This window comes from Bubalus bubalis, chromosome 23 (assembly GCF_019923935.1).
Source record: "Bubalus bubalis isolate 160015118507 breed Murrah chromosome 23, NDDB_SH_1, whole genome shotgun sequence".
Taxonomy (NCBI): domain Eukaryota; kingdom Metazoa; phylum Chordata; class Mammalia; order Artiodactyla; family Bovidae; genus Bubalus; species Bubalus bubalis.
Genome location: NC_059179.1, coordinates 23950999 through 23971859, shown reverse-complemented (window position 1 = coordinate 23971859; position 20861 = coordinate 23950999). Strand labels below are relative to the sequence as shown.

Below are 20861 nucleotides of genomic sequence, written 5' to 3'. Positions count from 1 at the left end.
TTTAAAAAAGATTTGAGTAGGAGTCATTCGTCCTCTGGTTCCCTGTGTCTTTCAGCTATTCACTGCTCTTCCTCTCCCATCCATTATTAACCCAATCAAAATAAGGGTTGATTTTTCCAGAATAACAGGTTTTCTTAGGGAAAGAAAGTATAAATGTTTTACATAACATCTCTCTCAGGAACTAAGAGTTTTATAAAGCCTATCTAGTGTGCATAGCACACTATGAGAGAAATAAATTCATATTTTTTAGGGAATAACATTTCTGAGTTCAAGGACCTATTAAGTCCCCCAGTTAAAATGTTGTAAGCAAATATTTGATTATTTGCATATAAAATTGGTGCATGCATTCTTAGATGAGAGGAAAAGCTTTCTATTAAAGTTTAAAACAATAGTTTTTGAGTTGGTGAAGAGGTTTTTTTTTTAAGTCGTTATCTAGATTAATGATTTCTAAACTTGAGTATTTCATCAGTTAAAGTATGAAACAGTCATCCCTCTGGATGCATGCTTAAATTACATATACTACTATCATTACTTGTGTATAGTAGAAAACATACACAAATTAGACATTTTAAAAATATGAAATAATTTTGAGTAGAAGCTGTAACCCTTTGTTCTGTATTCCAGGGGAGTCTTTCATATCCTCAGATGCAGTCACTCCTCTTTGGAGACTACTGACCTATATTGTCAGTGGGAGAAGCCTAGCCCAGGTATCTTTATTTTTACCAAGTTTCCAGGGTGACTTGTAGCATTCTCATTTCTCATAGTTACTTACGAGATGAAGGCAAAGAAAAGGTTTGGTAATAAGAGGATAAACCATTCAGTAATTTTGGCCACCAAACTTTGGGATCAGATTGAGGGGGTACCCTTATTTTCAGAGATGCTTGAACCTTACCCTACAGCACCATCATGATGATGATCCTGCATACTGTTATGTTTAGTTTTCCTTGTGTCTTCATAGTTATCTTTCTGGAGTTTGAATCTGCTTATTGCACTTCATCAAAATCTGATAATTTGTTCTTGCCTGCAGGATAAAATCCCATCTCTCTAGTGTGGCACACAGTCTTCATTAATCTGACCCTTGCTACCCTTTTTTAGCTTCATAACCTTTATTGCTTCTTTCCCTTCTCTGAAGAACTTCCGTTTCCAAAAACAGAAAAGTAAAACCAAAGAAAACTCAGCTCCAGCTCCAGTAAATGTTTTTTGGTTCACTGCAAACCTTATCTTTACTTTGTCATTCTGTGTGGAGTGCCTTTCTTGCTTTGTCCTACTGGAAAACTTCTACTGATTGTTTAAGGTCAGCTCAAACAACTTGTGTTCTCTCCTGCATGTTATTGTATAGCATTTATTGGAATACTTTAATTAGTTGCTTAAGCCTCTCTCCTGCTACTGCTGAATTCCTCAAGGATAGAGATCCGGTTAAAATGTAAATAGCATTAGGGCAGGTACTCTTTTGTTCTCTGCCATGTCACAGTGCCTGGTATGTAGTAGGCATTTGGTAAGTATTTGTTGAATAAATCTGTTTATATTTATGTCTTTAGTGTATGGCATATGATGGGCTTTAAGTGAACCTCTGTTCTTTAAATAAATTATAAATGAGTGAATGAATTATAAAATCTCAGAAGTAAGCTATTTTATGGGGTCAGACTTAGAAAAGGAGAATTGATTCTCTGAAATCTTGAGTACATAGCATTGTTAAAATAAAGACACAATAAGAAAATACACATATTTTTGTGTAGTATCTGATGCCACCTATGGTATAAGGAGGACTTGAATAATTTATATTGTGAATCTTAATATTGGTATTTAAATGGTATCTAGAAAGATAGCCAGATAATTCCATTGAACTTAATTTTTTTTTGGCTACAGTATTATCAGTTTTTACTCTTTTTTTTTTTCTTTAGGGTGTTTGTGAACCGGAGTTTAGCCATGGAAAAAATAAAGTGTTTTGGTTTTGACATGGATTATACACTTGCTGGTGAGTAGCACTTTCTGATTGCTTAAGAACTACTACTTTGGATACAACACACTAGACCTTTCAATAAACACTTGTTGATGTAGTCACATATTTAGCTACCAGAAGCTCTTGTTACCAGGCTGCTTTCATTGACATTTGTGAATATTGAAATTATCATATTTCCTTGAGATTTAGATTGTACAGGTAGAACAAGTGCTAAATTAGAGACCCTGGTAAGAAATGATACAATGAAAGTATGCATTAATATGTATATTTGTGCACTTTTGGCTTTTACTTTATTAAGCTGTTCTTCAAGGATGGAATTTTGTGTCTGTGTACCACAGGTAAACTTTTATCAGTTAAAAATTTCAATGTTATTCTTAAAGACAAATGGAAAATGTGTTGGTTTTCTTTGGAAATGATTACGCATATACTATGTAAAGACTGTAAAAGCTAGAGCTATTACTTTTTTCATTATCAAATAGACCTTAGACACCGGCATTGTTGTTTTTGCTCTTCTGTCTCTGAGATATATTTGAAATACTTAATGTATTAGCCAACAGTTGCAACATATTTTGAGAACTTATGAAGTTTTTATTAAAATATTTGCAATCTGGCAAAAATGTCATTTAATTTAAGAGGTAGTAGGGATGAACAACAAGGATCTACCGTACAGCACAGGGAACTATATATTCAATATCTTATAATCTATAATGGAAAAGAATCTGAAAAAGAATATATATATATATATAACTGAATCACTTTGCTGTACACCTGAAGCTAATACCAACATAGCAAATCAGTTTTACTTCAAATAAAAAAAATAAACTAAAAAAAAGGGGGTGAAGAACTGAGTTGAGCACACATGTTTATATGTTTGTACCTGCACATGTGTACAACTCAAAGAGTCTTTCAGAAATTTTCTCTAAAACTATTGTCTTTAAGTACACAAAACATTAAAATGCATTAATTCACTTATCTTCAGAAACTTTATATAACAGTGTTAGAAAATTGACTTCCATCTCAAATTAGATAAATCTCAATTTGATGTTCAATTTAGGCAACTATAAGTGAATATTAAAAATGTACAAAAATGAGCACATGTAGTTTATAGGTACTTGTTACATGGATATGGGTATATTTTACCAAACAAATTGTATATTGAAAATATACACTGACTTGATTTTCATTTCTCTTTCTTCTCTCTATAGTCTTTGTTATTTATTTAGTTTTCTTTAACCTCCAAGCTGTTTTTGCAGTAGATTCTTTTATATTTTCCCAGTTGGACACAGGCACTTTCAGATATTCTTACCAGAAAGCAGTTAGAAACACTGTGCTTTCTCAGTGTAGATCTTGTTTTCCAAATTGGAAGAAAATCCTGCAGTCTCTCCTTTCTAGAATTCTGCTGTCCAGGGAAAAGAAGATCATTTGGCAGCTGAAAGGGGTATTAACTAAAGCAGAGATAGAAGTTAATGGGGCTGGAAAGTGGCAAACTTTTTTTTCTTGGTTACTAAGACCATCTTACTGTATTGAAGTAGTTCAATAAGTATTCGTTGGAAACTTGTAATGTGCCTGGTGCATTTTGTTACTGAGCATTGAGATAACTGTATATTCTATAGAATAATTAAAAAAGGAATTCTCTCGTTTAACAAAAAAGTCACTGAATCTTGGTTTCTAAACTTTAAAGCTACCTAATGGTTTCTTCTTTTTATATGTTTTTTTTTTTTTTTTTGGTAATCTTACTTTATATTTTAATGTTTATTCTTAGTTTAGACACTATACTTTGCTATATATAATAGTGATTATTATCATTTATTAGGTACTTATTATATGCCAAGCCCTGTTCTAAGTGTTTTACATAGGTTATTTCATCTAATATGCAGATTATCTCATTCACATCACTTATTTAATATTTACAGAATCCTATGAGGCAGATTCTACTATTATTGTCTTCATTTTATAGAGGACACTAAGATTTTGAGGGCTTTGTCTAAAGACATTCAGTTGTGATATAGCTGAACTAAGATTCAGACTTAAGCATGCATGTATATATATGTATAATATATGTGAATATAAGTTTACATTATATTTTGAATAATGACAGTTTATAGCAGGGTATAATTTGAAAGTGATACACACTTCCTCCTCCCCTGCAGACAAACCAGCCAAGACTTAAGCACTCAAAAAGACAAAGCTCTTTAAAGTAGCCCCCTTGAGAGACTATATATTATTCCAGCAGTTCTATTTTGGATGAAAAACACTGTTACTATCCTTGTGGTATTGCCTTCACTTCATAAAGCATGTAGGGAAACAACCTTACTGATTTTATACTGCCACCTGTTTGCCGTAATAAATATTCATAAAACTTACCTGAATAACTTTTGGTTTTTAAACAAACACACCACACCTTTGAAGTACTAAGGACTGTTCATGAGAAAAATGTGCCATAAAGTACAGTGACAAGTCTAAAAGAAGTGTTTTTTTTGAAAGCTTCAAGTATTTGGGATAAATATCCCTGAAATAAGTGGAATAGCCTCACAGGGTGAATTCTTGGAAAGGGCTTGTATTCTCTCTGAAGCCGTTCCTGAGACATTGTCTTCTCTGCAATCCTGACACTTGGTGTATCACTCCCCAGAGCAATTGTAATTCACTTGCAGTCTTTGTTCACTTGCTTGTCTCCCCTTTGGCCTGCTAGTTCCTCAAGGGTAAGGAGTTTCTTTTTCACATTTATGTCCTATGTGTGGCCTAAAATCTGGAGTATAGTAGTTGCTCAGTGGATATTCATTGAATGAACAATTTGGGTGCATAAGTTTTAATATATCAGTTTAAGACTCAATCATGGTATTTTATGTTTACCCAATATGAAATATACACTAATTATTCAAGCTAAATGCTTTTAAGCGTGGACTTATTTTAAAAATTTTAATAAACTTTATATTGAAGAATAAGTTACATGCAATGAAATACATGCATTTTAATTATATAGATTGACTTTGACAAAATGTGTATGCCTGTGTAACCAGCAACCATCATCACCACAATCAAGATAGAGAATTTTTCTACCACTACAGAAAGTTCCCTCACTGCCTTTGTGAAATTAGTTCTTCTCCTTCCTCTCTTTCCCCTGGCTTTTTGTCACTACAGATTAATTTTACCTTTCCAGAATTTCATGTAAATGGAATCATACACTGATGTACTCTGTTTCTACCTTCTTTTGCTTAGCATAATGTTTTTGTGATTCATTCATGTTGTGTCTGTCAGTAGGTAGTTCATTCTTTTTTTGACCCCTAACTTTTTAAACTTTTTATTTTGAAAAATTTTTAGATTTGTGGAAAAGTTGCAAAAGTAATAGTTTGCCTTTACTCTCTCCTATGGTAACGTCTTACTTGACCCATGGTTGACTGTAGGACAATTATAAAAACTAAGAAATTAACATTAGTACAATACTGTTAATTGAACTACAAACTTTATTCAGTTTTTACACTAATATCCTTTATTCTAATTCAAGATCCAAACCAGAATTTCACATTGGATTTAGTTGTCATATTTCCTTTGTCTCTTCTGTGATACTTCCTGAATCTTTCATATCTTTCATTGCTTTGACACTTTTGAAGAGTCCTGGTTAGATGTTTTTGTAGAATGTTTCACAATTTGTATTTGTCCGATTTTTTTTTTCCATGAATAGATTGAAGTATTGTGCATATTTGGGAAGAATACCCCAGAAGTATATGCCCTTCTTAGAGCGTGATACCAGGGGCCCATAATAGGTCTTATTACTAGTGATGCTAACCAGTGAAACGGAGAAGGCAGTGGCACCCCACTCCAGTACTCTTGCCTGGAAAATCCCATGGACGGAGGAGCCTGGTAGGCTGCAGTCCATGGGGTCGCGAAGAGTCGGACACGACTGAGTGACTTCACTTTCACTTTTCACTTTCACGCATTGGGGAAGGAAATGGCAACCCACTCCAGTGTTCTTGCCTGGAGAATCCCAGGGAGGGGGAGCCTGGTGGGCTGCCGTCTATGGGGTCGCACAGAGTCAGACACGACTGAAGTAACTTAGCAACCAGTGAAAATTATGAAATTCTCTTTTCTCTTTAAACTTTACTTGTTTGGGTCGGGAGACCAGGTGGCAGCAGTCCTTTGTTATTATGCTGCAGTTTGTGTGTCCATTTATTTATTGATGGGCATTTGGGTTGTTTCCAGTTTGGGGCTATTGTGAGTAAAACTGTTAACATATATGTAGGAGTCTTTTTGTGGATGTATATTTTTATTTTTTTCTGGGAAAACATTTAGGAGTGTAATTGCCAGATAATGTTTACCTTGTGGGAAACTGACAAATGGTTTTTCAAAGTAGTGATACTATTTTAAATTTGTACCCAGAAAACATGCGAATTCTAGTTGCTCCACTCCTATCTACACTTGATATTGTCAGTCCTTTGAATTTTAGCCATTCTAGTGAATATGTAGTGTTATTTCACTGTGACTTTATTTTGTATTTCTCTGATAGCTAGTGATGTTGAAAATCTTCATGTACTTACTGGGTATATGTGTTTTGTGACGTGCCTATTCAAATGCTTACGTTTTAATTGGGTTGTTTATCTTTTTATTGTCAATTATAGAAGTTCTGTATATATTCTGAATGCTGACCCTCTGTCAGATACATATCTTGTGACCATATTGACCAATACGTGTTAGTCTATCTATTGACATTCTATTCCATTGATCTCAGTGAATGTCACATGGTCTTGACTGGTTATTGTAGGTTTATAGTTAGTCTTAAAGTAAGGTAGTGTTAAGTCCTTTAACTTTATTCTTTTCTCAAATTATTTTAGGTCCTTCATATTTCTGTATAAATTTTAGAATAAACTCGTCAGTTTTTCAAAAAAGCCTGGATGGGGTTTTCATTATGATTGTCTTCATCCTTTATTCTATTTGACACCTTAACTGTCTTAACTATGTAGAATCTTCCAATCCATGAATATGATACATCATTTGATTTACCTAATCTTTAATATCTTAACAATTTTTTGTGATTTTTGGTATAAAGGTTTCATACATATTTTGTTACATTTATCTGTTAAATATTTCCTATTTTAATGTAGTTTTAAGTGGTGTTTTACATTCCATTTTCTTTTTTTTTTTGTCATTAGCATTTGGAAAAGCAGTGTGTTTTTGTGTCCTGTGACCTGCTTAATTTGCTTATTAGTTCTAGTAACTCTTTTGTAGATTCCTTAGAATTATCTACCTCTATGATCCTATCATCTGCAAATGATTTAATTTTTCCTTTCCAACCTATATATCTTTATTGTGGTTTGGTCGCTAAGTTCTGTGTGATTTTTGCAACCCTGTGGACTGTATGTAGTCCACTAGTCTCCTCTGTCCATGGAATTTCCCTGCGAGAATACTGGAGAGGGTTGCCATTTTCTTCTCCATGGGATCTTCCCAACCCAGGGATCAAAACCAGGTTCTCTGTATTGCAGGCAGATTCTTTACCAACTGAGCCACCAGGGGAGCCCATATATCTTTATAATTTATTTTATTAAAAAATTTTTTTGGCTTCATTGTGCTGACTAAAACCTTTGTACCATGTTGAATTAACTTCCTGAGTGTTCTTAATCTTAGGGAGAGAATGTTCAGTTTTTCACTGTTAAATAAGGTGTTGGTTTTATGTAGATAATTTTTATCAGGTTGAGGAAGTTCCCTTTTATTCTTAATTTTCTGAGAGTTCTGTTTTGCTTTGTTTTTTAATGTGAATGGGTGCTAAATTTCATCAGATGTTCTTCTGTCTCAGTTGAGATGATTATATGTTTTTTCTTTTTTAGTCTATTAAAAGGGTGAATTGCACTGACTGATTTCTGAATATTAAACCAGTTTTGCATTCCTGGAATAAATCCTGCTTGGTCATGTACATGTTCCTTAAATATTTGATAGGATTAACTAGTGAAGCCATGTAGGCCAGGAATTATCTTTTTGTGAGAAGGTTTTAAATTATTGGACTTCCCTGATAGCTCAGTTGGTAAAGAATCCGCCTGCAATGCAGGAGACCCCGGTTTGATTCCTGGGTCAGGAAGATCTGCTGGAGAAGGGATAGGCTACCCACTCCAGTATTCTTGGCCTTCCCTTATGGTTCAGCTGGTAAAGAATCTGCCTGCAGTGCGAGAGACCTGAGTTTGATCCCTGGGTTGGGAAGATCCCCTGGAGAAGGGAAAGGCTACCCACTTCAGTATTCTGGCCTGGAGAATTCCATGGACTGTATAGTCCATGGTGGTCGCTGAGAGTTGGACATGACTGAACAACTTTCACTTCAAATTATACATTCAACTTTTAAACAAAAATATGGGGCTAGTCAGCTTCTGTTTCTTCTGTATCAATTTTGATAATTTGTGCCTTTTCATCTAAGTTTCAAATTTATTGACATCAAATAATTCATAATGTTTTAAAATTATTCTTTTGATGTCTGTAGGATCTGTAGTAATGTCATTGTTTTCATTCCTGATACTGGTAATTTGTACCTTTTTTTTCCTTCATCAGTCTAGCTAGAGGTTTATCTTTGTTATTAATCCTCTACCCCTTAACCTCTGCCAAGAAAAAAAGAACCACCTTTTGGTTTCAATGAGTGCTTGAGAATGAGGAAGAATTAAATTTAGTGATGATTTTAAATTAATTATGACTTTGAGGTTGCAACCTGCTTTTGTGATAATTGTTAACTATAAAAACAGTACTTATAAGATTATTAAAGTACTATCCAAATATTCCAGGCATTTTCTTCATTTGGTTTATATTTTTTATTAGGATCTAGGCAATAATATGGCACCCCACATCAGTACTCTTGCCTGGAAAATCCCATGGACAGAGGAGCCTGGTAGGCTGCAGTCCATGGGGTCACTAAGAGTCAGACACGACTGAAGTGACTTAGCAGCAGCAGCCGCGGGCAATAATAACTTTTATTTCTGATTATAATTTTTAAGTTTGATTGTTTTGCTTCTGTAGTCTCTTAGCACTATTAATATCTTTGATGTTGTTGACCTACTTTCTTGCTTCAAGCATTAATGAAATATGCCAGTTCTCTATGCTGAATGAAATGTTGCACAATACACTTTGTTTCATTTTTCCCCTTGTATTGACTTTAGAGTTTGGGGGTTAAGGGCTTGGTTATTTTAGCTTGTTTTTTTTTTTTAGTATTATCAATAACTAGAACTAGTGAAAGTCGCTCAGTCGTGTCTGACTCTTTGCAACCCCATGGACTATATAGTCCTTGGCACTCCAGGCCAGAATACTGGAGTGGGTACCCTATCCCTCCTCCAGGGCATCTTCCTGACCCTGGAATCGAACTGGGGCCTCCTTCATTGCAGGTGGATTCTTTACCAACTGAGCTATCAGGGAAGCCAGTCTTATCAATAGTTCAGTATATATTAAGTGCTTAATAAATAGTAGCTGTTACAGTAAATGGCTACCTTCTTTGTGTAACTCTGTTCCTAAAGAGAAGACATTCAATAACCATTTGCTTTTTTTTTTTTTTTTTTTTTTAGTTGGGAGAAGGAACAAGCTAATAAACATTCATTTTATCTGGAATGAAATGGTTAGATATGCTATAAAATTGGTATCTAGCATAATCAATGAATTGGCTATTCTGGCGAGTGATATTTTGAGTGATACAGGGTTATCATTTACAGCATAGATGGATTACTGGTTTTCAGAGTTAGAATGCAGTGAGATTGATAGTAAGGCGAGGATTGGTGTTTCTGAAGAGCCTGGATAGGACATTACATCTCAAGTGGCAGTCTTGTTTTGGAATGGTTCATTCAGTAAGAGAAGGTGGTTATGGTTTCAGGGCCTACTTTATCACACTGTAAACCTTGCCTAAATTTCTTCAGAGAAAGCAACTACATAGGTTTTCTCAAAGTTTCTCTTCTTGTGTTTACACATGTTTGAAATATATATGACCTTTCCATGGAAAGAGTTTGGGATGGAATCTAACTTTGGGGAGTTAAGCTATTTTCATAAGAAAACAGTTCTGCTTGGGTCTAGAAAATGACCATAGGAGACCTTCTTTGGGAGCAGAGGTGTCATGGATTGGGTTAACTTTGGGTCACTTCTAGTCCATATTGATTGGTGAAGCTTTGATAATCCTCATCTTCATGTCAGATGTCAGGGTTGATAGAATTAGTGGTAAATAATCACTTAAAACTTTGATTTATCACTAATAAATAAGAAAGAGAACAACTGAGGCAAGAATGCATACATGGACTCTAAGCATGTTAAGCTGTGTATGTAATTATTCCAAACTTGCAGTTTTCCATAAGTGAATTATACGAACCTATGATAGAATAAAAATCAAGTTGTGGGATTTTTGTTCTTTTAGTTTATTAAAAGAGAAATTGATTTTGTTTTTGTTGTATTGCTAAGTTGTGTCCTACTCTCTGTGACCCTGTGGACTGCAGCACACCAGGCTTTCTCTCTCCTCCCCTACCTCCCAGAGTTTGCTCAAATTCATGTCTGTTGAGTTAGTGATACTATCTAACCATCTCCTCCTCTTCTACCCACTTCTCCTTTTGCCTTCCATCTTTCCCAGCATCAGGATCTTTTCCAATGAGTTGGCTCTTCGCATCAGGTGGCCAGATGGCCTTATATTAATTTTCAAAAATTTCATGATTTTGCTTAGAGTTTGCTACATTTATTCATTGAGTGAAGTGAAACACAGTGTTCAGTAACAATCCATTTTGATGGGCGCTTCACTGTCTTCATCTTTTCTCAGTGTCAGCCTCATACCTCACATAGTTTCTTTTTTTTTACTAGAAGATCGTTTTATCATCAGCTATCCTTGTGATTAAATCAAGCTATACATTTTTTTTGTTATTAGTTTATTTGCAGGATTTCTGTTTAAGATTGACATTTTTGTATAGATAAAAATTAAAACTTGCAAACAGAGAACTTTTGGACCTGAATCAGTTTTAATCCTGAAACCTGCCTATAGAATTAATGCCAGTATTGGTATTTATTTAAAGCTTCATCTCTGCAGTACTGTAGGTTTACACTTTATTTCTCTAATGGAATTATGTACATTAATTATAGTATAATCAGTTTGTCTACTAAATACAGATTAAATATATACAAAAGTCAGTGTTTAGAATCTAGGTCATACTTCAGTTCAGTTTCTTAGTCATATCTGACTCTTAGCAACCCCATGGACTGCTGCACACCGGGCTTCCCTGTCCATCACCAACTTCCAGAGCTTGCTCAAATTCAGAGCCATCGAGTCGGTGATGCCATCCATCCTCTGTTGTCCCCTTCTCCTCCTGCCTTCAATCTTTCCCAGCATCAGGGTCTTTTCAAATGAGTCAGTTTTTCTCATCAGGTGGCCAAAGTATTGGAGCTTCAGCTTCAGCATCAGTCCTTCCAATGAATATTTGCAACTGATTTCCTTTAGGATTGACTGGTTTGATCTCCTTGCAGTCCATGGGACTCTCAAGAGTCTTCTCCACACCACAGTTCAAAAGCATCAATTCTTTGGTGCTCAGCTTTCTTTACTGTCCAACTCTCACATCCATACATGACTACTGGAAAAACCATAGCTTTGACTAGACGGACCTTTGTTAGCAAAATAATGTCTCTCTGCTTTTTAATATGCTGTCTAGGTTGGTCATAGCTTTTCTTCCAAGGAGCAACCGTCATGCTTAGTCTTGTATATTAGCTTCGTTACCAACAAGTGGTGGATTATGTTCTGATTTCCTGTTTTATTAAGTTGTCTAGTGTAGGTCCTTTCTAGACCTCGGAATTTGTGTTTGTGGTCTTCTTCTGAGAGTAATGTTTAGCCTTTTTGTGCCTCAGTGAGACAGACAGATGGATCAGACTTGTAAGTGCATTCTCCAGGACAAACCAAGCCCAAAAAGATCTTGATAGTTGACCTAAAATTAGGTTTTTGAACTTGTGAGAGAGCAAGAAAGTTGTTTTTAACCACATTACTCCCTCTCCATAGAATGAAGGGACCAATCTGTACTATTTGTTAGTTTTGTTTCTTTGATTTTGTTTGCATACAGGACTTCTAAAAATGTTATGTTGCAGAAATTTTTGTTACTAACAGTGGACAGAAGAGTGAAAATAGAAAATAAAAGGAGAATTTGAGTTTTTAAGGTTTAGTTCTTGTTCATTTTTCAAGTGGCATATAGGCATAAACAGACCTGGGGTTTCCATTACTGTTAGTATTTTGTTACTTAGTTTTATAATATTATACCTAGAAATTTATTGCTGAGGTTTCAAAGGAGAAAATCTTTTATGATTAACTGAGTCACATAATGTGCTTAAGATCACCTCCTCATGGTAATAGGTCATCACTTTCTGACAGACTGCTAATCTCCAAAACGTGGTTTCTTTAACAAGCAAAATGCTAGTCACTAGCTGTTAAGTGAGTGTCGGTTCAGTTCAGTTCAGTTGCTCAGTCGTGTCCGACTCTTTGCCACCCCGTGAATCGCAGCACGCCAGGCCTCCGTGTCCCTCACCAACGCCGGGAGTTTACTCAGACTCATGTCCATCGAGTTGGTGATGCCATCTGTCCATCTCATCCTCTGTCGTCCCCTTCTCCTCCTGCCCCCATTCCCTCCCAGCATCAGGGTCTTTTCCAATGAGTCAACTCTTCGCATGAGGTGGCCAAAGTATTGGAGTTTCAGCTTTAGCATCAGTCCTTCCATTGAACACTCAGGACTGATGATCTCCTTCAGAATGGACTGGTTGGATCTCCTTGCAGTCCAAGGGACTCTCAAGAGTCTTCTCCAACACCACAGTTCAAAAGCATCAATTCTTTGGCGCTCAGCCTTCTTCACAGTCCAACTCTCACATCCATACATGACCACTGGAAAAACCAGTGTAATCTTGGTATAAAAAAGTGATTAAAAAAAAAAAAAGCCAGGATAGCTCTTTTTCTGTTTTGAAGGGTAGGTTCCATATACTCTGAGTTCAGACCCAGTCTCGTTTTTCATCTTTACCTTAGAGGCTCTGTGGTTGGAGAGAAAGAAGAGTGGTAGACCTGGATCTGGATCCCAGCTCTGCCTTGTACTAGCTCTTGGCTACTAGCATGTTACTTAACCTCTTCATTTAATCCAAAAACAGGGCAGGGTTATAGGGATGAACTATTGGTATAAGGTTTGAGTGGAATAATGAATATATGTAAAATGATAAATGCAGGGAAAGTAGTTATCTTGCTTTGACTGGTGATACCAAAATGTTAATATACTGAACTTGAGCATAAGGGAGACTCTAAGGAGAAAAGTATCAATATTAATTAAACTCATTTGTATTCCTCTTATTTGTGGGGAAACCTGGAATGCTGAACAGTTGACAGTGGAATATTTAATCACTCTTTTGAATTTTCTTCTTAAGTATTGCCAATGATCACAAAAAATAGAAAGTTAAAGTTCTTTTCTGAGTAGATTCTTACTGACAAAGTATTTGGCATCAGATTATGTTTCCATAGAAATTAAGCAGTGTTTTCAGTGAAGGGTTATTTCAGCATGATCCTCTGAAGAAATAGATTTCTGTGAAAAGGTTCTTACTTAAATTTAAAATTTTTACTTTAAGACAGAGGTATCACTGATATGCTTCTAATAAGTACAAGGGGAGTTATTTGCTTTTTTTGAAACAGTAACTCTTTTAAGTGGAAAGAACTAGTTGACTTTTGGGTTGCATGAAAAACTGAAACATACAGTAAGTTCCATAGAATTAACATCAAAATTATATATGTAGAATTGTTTTCAGAAATTTATCCCAAGGGAGAGTAGCACAACATTTTTGGGTAGGAGTGGGGTGTGGGGGAAGTTTCACTAATACTTACTTAATGCCCTTCACAAATATAAAGTCACCCTTGGACTTCCCTGGTGTCTCAGATGGTAAAGAATCTGCCTGCAATGCAGGAGACCCAGGTTTGATCTCTGGGTCAGAAAGATTCCCTGCAGAAGGGCATGGCAACCCACTACAATATTCTTGCCTGGAGAATCCCATGGACAGAGGGGACTGGTGGGCTACAGTCCATAGAGTCACAGAGAGTCAAACATGACTCAGCCACTAATACTTTCATTAGGAGCTATGAAATGTACTTTATGCACAGTGTACCTTTTAATTCTCACATCAACCCTCTGAGATAGGAATCACTAGGTAAAGAATCTGCCTACTAGTGCAGGAGCTGCAGGTTCAGTCCTTAGTCTGGAAGATCCCCTGGAGAAGGAAATGGTAATCCATTCCAGTATTCTTGCCTGGAAAATTCCATGGACAGAGGAGCCTGGTGGCTACAGTCCAGGGGATCGCTAAAGAGCTGGACTTGACTTAGTGACTAAACAGCAATAGCAAAGCTCCATTTTACAAATAAGGCCCCAGAGTCAACAGGTAAAATGACTTGTATGTAGCTTGTACATTGACTTAAGACTCACACGTGTATACACTCAGTTGCTCAGTTGTGTCTGACTCTTTATTACCCCATGGACTGTAGCCCACTAAATTCCTCTGTCCATGGAATTTTCCAGGCAAGAATACTGGAGGGGGTTGCCATTTTCTATTCTAAGGGGTCTTACCGACCCAGGGAATGAACCCTCGGCTCTTGCATTGGCAGGTGGATTCTTTACCACTGCACCTCCTAGCTAAAATTTAAAACCAAGTCAGTTTGCATTTCTCTTGCTGCTCCCAGCTATCAGAGGTATGGAAATTATTTACTCACCTCTTGATAAGAACTTAATAATAGAAAAAAATTCATAAACATAAAAGATAACCCTTCTTTTTTCCCCCAAAATGGGAATTCTCCCTAAAGCAAAATCCCATCTTGCTCTGGCATCTAAATGTAGTCCTCATCCTTAAACTACAGAAATAGTAGTCACCCCGTTATCAACAGTTTCATTTTTGATGGTTTCATTTACCCAGTCAAACTGTGGTGTGAAAATATTTAAGTGGAAAATTGCAGAAGTAAACAATTCATAAGTTTTAAATTGCACATTATTCTGAGTAGCTTAATGGAATCTTGTACCTTCCTGTTTCGTCCCACCCAGAATATGAATCATCCCTCTGTCCAGGGTGTCCTCCCTGTTAGTCACTTAGTAGCCCTCTCAGTTATTGGATCAGCTGTCATGATATCACAGTGCTTGTGTTCAAGTGACCTTTATTTTTTTAGTGGCCCCAAAGAGCAAGAGTAATGATGCTGGCAGAGTGTACATGCTGAAGAGAAGCCTTTAAATGAAAAAGTTCTCAATAAAGGGAAAAAAAAAATCGTATACCAAGGTTCAGTTCAGTTGAGTCGCTCAGTCATGTCTGACTCTTTGCGACCCCATGAATCACAGCACGCCAGGCCTCCCTGTCCATCACCAACTCCCAGAGTTCACTCAGACTCACGTGCATCGAGTCAGTGATGCCGTCCAGCCATCTCATCCTCTGGCGTCCCCTTCTCCTCCTGCCCCTAATCCCTCCCAGCATCAGAGTCTTTTCTCTTCGCATGAGGTGGCCAAAGTACTGGAGTTTCAGCTTGAGCATCATTCCTTCCAAAGAAATCCCAGGGCTGATCTCCTTCAGAATGGACTGGTTGGGTCTCCTTGCAGTCCAAGGGACTCTCAAGAGTCTTCTCCAACACCACAGTTCAAAAGCATCAATTCTTTGGCACTCAGCTTTCTTCACAGTCCAACTCTCACATCCATACATGACCACAGGAAAAACCATAGCCTTGACTAGACGGACCTTTGTTGGCAAAGTAATGTCTCTGCTTTTGAATATGCTGTCTAGGTTGGTCATAACTTTCCTTCCAAGGAGTAAGCGTCTTTTAATTTCATGGCTGCAATCACCATCTGCAGTGATTTTGGAGCCCCCAAAAATGAAGTCTGACACTGTTTCCACTGTTTCCCCATCTATTTGCCATGAAGTGATGGGACCGGATGCCATGATCTTCGTTTTCTGAATGTTGAGCTTTAAGCCAACTTTTTCACTCTCTTTCACTTTCATCAAGAGGCTCTTTAGTGCTTCTTCACTTTCTGCCATAAGGATGGTGTCATCCACATATCTGAGGTTATTGATATTTCTCCTGGCAATCTTGATTCCAGCTTGTGCTTCATCCAGCCCAGCGTTTCTCATGATGTACTCTGCATAGAAGTTAAATAAGCAGGGTGACAATATACAGCCTTGACGTACTCCTTTTCCTATTTGGAACCAGTCTGTTGTTCCATGTCCAGTTTTATCTGTTGCTTCCTGACCTACATACAGGTTTCTCATGAGGCAAGTCAGGTGGTCTGGTATTCCCATCTCTTTCAGAATTTTCCAGTTTATTGTGATCCACACAGTCAAAGGCTTTGGCATAGTCAGTAAAGCAGAAATAGATGTTTTTCTGAAACTCTCTTGCTTTTTCGATGATCCAGCAGATGTTGGCAGTTTGATCTCTGGTTCCTCTGCCTTTTCTAAAACCAGCTTGAACATCTGGAAGTTCACGGTTCACGTATTGCTGAAGCCTGGCTTGGAGAATTTTGAGCATTACTTTACTAGCGTATGAGATGAGTGCAGTTGTGTGATAATTGTTCATCTCTTACTGTGACTAATTTATAAACTTTATCAGAGGTATGTATGTATAGGGAAAAAATAGTATATGTAAGCTTTGATACTGTCTACAGTTTCAGGCTGGAGAAGGAAATGGCAACCCACTCCAGTACTCTTGCCTGGAAAATCTCATGGACGGAGGAGCCTGGTAGGCCACAGTCCATGGGGTTGCTAAGGGTTGGACAGGACTGAGCGACTTCACTTTCACTTTTCACTTTTATGCATTGGAGAAGAAAATGGCAACCCACTCCAGTGTTCTTGCCTGGAGAATCCCAGGGACGGGGGAGCCTGGTGGGCTGCCATCTCTGGGGTCGCACAGAGTCGGACACGACTGAAGTGACTTAGCAGCAGCAGCAGTTTTAGGCATCCAGTTGGGGTCTTGGAATGAATCCATAGAAGATAAGGGTGAGTTCTATAGTTTTATCCAATTCTTCTTTAATTTTTATTAATAGAAGCAATCTTAAGGGAATGAAGCTTCAGAGTACTATATAAATATTCTATTGTTAGAATTCTAAAATTGTGCTTTTTTTTTCAATTAAAAAATCTTGGCAGAAATTGAAAATATGTTTTCCTTTTGAATTTTAAAATATGACTCTTTCCTTTTGAATTTTTTTTGACCTCCTCTCCTATCCACACCATATCATGAACTGCTGGGGGTGAAATTTAATAATCCCATATTCCTAAGCACTTTGCATTAACAAGCCTAAAGTGGGGAAGGAAGATAGAATAAAAAGCTACTAGGAGCATCAGGGAAGAAATAAAGAGAAACTAGTTCTTGGTCTTGGTAAATCAGAAGATTATCTTGCTACTTGCAGAAGCATCTCAGGACTTTGGGTTTCTTATCCTATCCTCTCAGGCATAGTAGATGCTCTCTGATCTTGTTTTATTGTTACTGGAGTTGACTCAACTCACTTGACATTTAAATGAACATTTTTTGCATGGTGTATTTGCTTGGACTAAAGTCCAGGGCACTCAGATCATGTTTCTGTCAGCAATTGTGTATTCTTACCAAGCTTATTGGCGTTAGAAGAATTTAAAGGGGTGAGGAAAAGAATTCTAAAGTAAGAAGTATTATAAAATACTGGTGGACTGTCCCTGAAGACATCTCAAACAAGGTAGAGCACATTTTCCCTCCCTTTGTTTAAATTGTGGTAAAATATTCATAACATAACTGCTGTTTTTTCATTTCTAATCATTTAATTGAGTGGCATTAAATACATCCACAGTGTTGTGCGACCTTCACTACTATCCATTTCCAGAACTTTTTCGTCATCCCAAACAGAAATTCTGTACCCATTGTGAAAGTCTCTCAGTTGTGTCCGACTCTTTGCGACCCCATGGACTAGTCCATGGAATTCTCCAGGCTAGAATACTGGAGTGGATAGCCTTTCCCTTCTCCAGGGGATCTTCCCAACCCAGGGATCAAATCCAGGTCTCCCGCATCGCAGGTGGATTCTTTACCAGCTGAGCCACAAGGGAAGCCCAAGAATACTGGAGTGGGTAGCTTATCTCTTCTCCAGTGCATCTTCCCAACCCAGGAATTGAATCAGGGTCTTCTGCATTGCAGGTGGATTCTTTATGAACTGAGCTATCAGGGAAGCCCTGTACCCATTAAGCAATAATTTTTATTCCCTCCTCCCTTCAAGCCCTATAACCTCTAATTTACTTTCTGTATCTGTGAACTTACCTATTCTAGATATTTAATGTAAATAGTAGAGTCATAGAATATTTGCCTTTTTATGTCTGGCTTATATCTCCTAGCATAATGTTTTCAAATTTCATCCATGTTTTATCATATCTCAGATTTTCGTTCCTTTTTGAGGCTGAATAGTGTTAGCTTATTTTTATATACCACATTTGTTATCCACTATCTGTCAGTGGATACTTCGGTTGCTTCCACCTTTGGCATCTGTGACTAATGCTGCTATGAGCAGTGGTGTACAAGGATCTGCTTAAGTCCTCGCCTTCAGTTATTCTCGGTCTATACCCTGGGATGGAATTGCAGAATCATATGGTAATTCTATGTATAACTTTTGGGGAAACTGCCACACTATTTTTCACAGTGATTGCACCATTTTACATTGCCATCAGCCATGCAAGAGGGTTCCAGTTTCTCTGCATCCTTACCAAAACCTGTTGTTTTCAAGTTTCTATTGTTTTTATTTTGATAATAGCTCTCTTAATGGGTGTGAGTTGGTATCTCGGTGTGCTTTTAATATGCATTTTCCTAATGATTGGTAATGTTGAACATCTTTCATGTGCCTATTGGCCATTTATTTGTATACCTTATTTGGAGAACTATCTAGAGTTCTTTGTCCAATTTTTAAATGGGTTGTTTGTTTTGTGGTTGAGTTGTAGGAGCTGTTTAAATATTCTGGATGTTAATCCCTTTGCAGGTATATGATCTGCAAATGTTGTCTCTCATTCTGTGTGTTGTTTTTTCACTCTCTTGAGAGTGTATTTTGAAGCAGAAAGTTTTTAATTTTGGTGAAGATTAACTTACCTGTTTTTTCTTCTGTTGCCTGTGACTTTGCTGCTTTCACATCCAAAAATCATTGCCAAATACAATATAATGAAAACGTCCTAAATGTTTTATATTTTTAGCTCTTAACATTTAGATCTTTGATCCATTTTGAGTTAATTTTTTGTGTGTGGTATAAGGTAAGGGTCCAACTTCATTCTTTCACATGTGGACATCTAGTTTTAACACCATTGAAGACTGCTGTTTCCTTGCTAAATGGACTTAACCTTCTTGTCAATCATTTGACCATATTTGCAGGGAGAGCACTTTTTTAAAAAGTGAAACATATGACAGTGTAAACTTCTCTGTGCTTCAGCACCTCTCCTTAAAGAAGGATGAGGTTCCTTGCAATAGTGCTGAATGAAATTAATATGAAACATCAGCTGAGTTGAACTTAATGGTGGATAGGTATAAACTGAATGAATCTGAAGTTCTTAGTGTGACAACAGGGTCTCTTAAAGAGACCTGAAAAAAAAAGTTTTATTTTTATAAACCAGGGATGTAGTTTGATAAGTAAAGTGCATTCATTTCTCCCCTGAGGAATTTTTTTTTCTCAAAAGAACTTTTGAAGGTGGTTTTCTGTTCCTTGTTTCTTCTGAAACAGTAGAAAAGGGGGATAAACTGAGTGAATAGAGAAACTAGGTTAACAGATAAAAGGAGAGAGGGAAACCTTTCTCCAAAAAGAGATGATCCCTTTCCATAAAAGAAAAAAACAAGGATGCTAGTTGATAAATTTATCAGTAAAAGTAAGTTGGAAAACACCCTCATAAAAACAAGCAAAATAAAAATCTAATTAGAATATATTATGAGGACTCAACCCCAAAAAAGAATTGTGAAGATGAGAAGTGATAATTTAGTACTCAAGTACAATCAGTGATTTGTGTCAAAGAATAAGCTGTACTTGATAGGGCCTGTGGTTGAATCGGTTTACATAGCCAGAAGGTTTGTTATGTACAAAGCAATAAAATTTACTTTTATGTAAACCCCCAGAAGAGATTTGAAGTGACTTGCAAAATTAAACACATATAAAATGAGTCAAAAGACTAATTTTTATAAAAGAATGTCCATAAGAAGATATGCTTCCAAATACATATTATCCTTCATAAAGTCACCTGATTAGAGAAAAATTACTGTAATATGGCTATTTCTTAGAATTTTAGGATTCTTTTTGGAATTGTTTCCATAGCCAGTTTATAAAACCACAAGAAAATGTACTTCATTGCTTCAAGTAGTCACACCTGTTTTGCTTTTTAATATTTATTTTTTAGAATTTTTGGCTGTGCTGGGTCTTATTGCTGTGCCTGGGCTTTCTCTAGTTGCTGTGAGTGGGAGCTGTTCTCTAGTTGTGGTCCGTGGACTTCTCATTGCAGTGGCTTTTCTTGTTGGAAAGCATGGGCTCCAGGCATGGAGGCTTCGGTAGTTGTGCATGGGCTCAGAAGTTGCGGCGCTCAAGTTAGCTGCTGAGGCATGTGGGATCTGCCCAGACTAGGAATCAAACCGGTGTCCCCTGCATTGCAAGGTGGATTCTTAACCACAAGACCACCAGAGAAGCTCTCCGCACCCACCTGTTTTTTTTAACCCAGCTTGAATTTCCGTTTTAATCACTGGTTGCTCTCAATAACTGCCTCCCCACCACCTTAAATTAAATTCATCATTTGTTGATGAAAACATATCACCAGGGAGATATATATCTAGAACAATGTGCTTTTGACTCTGAAAGTAATTTTGAAACAATTTCAGATATGTTTTGAGTAATGCATTATTGGAGTAAGTATATATTGCTGTGGAGTGGTTATTTTGAGTGAGAAAAGTCTCATTTTGATGAGTAAGTTTTAC

At 36.9% G+C, this 20861-nt stretch overlaps 1 protein-coding gene across 4 annotated transcripts in view; it reads left to right on the top strand.

Annotated features, from left to right (window-relative positions):
• NT5C2 (5'-nucleotidase, cytosolic II) overlaps window positions 1-20861 on the top strand; it is a 99507-nt gene that overhangs the window by 52156 nt on the left and 26490 nt on the right. For all 4 annotated transcript variants that reach the window (XM_044934955.2, XM_006067759.4, XM_006067761.4 and 1 more), the window contains one exon: window positions 1902-1975. In XM_044934955.2, the coding sequence (XP_044790890.1) occupies window positions 1902-1975 (74 nt within the window). The remainder of the gene's footprint in view (window positions 1-1901; window positions 1976-20861) is intronic.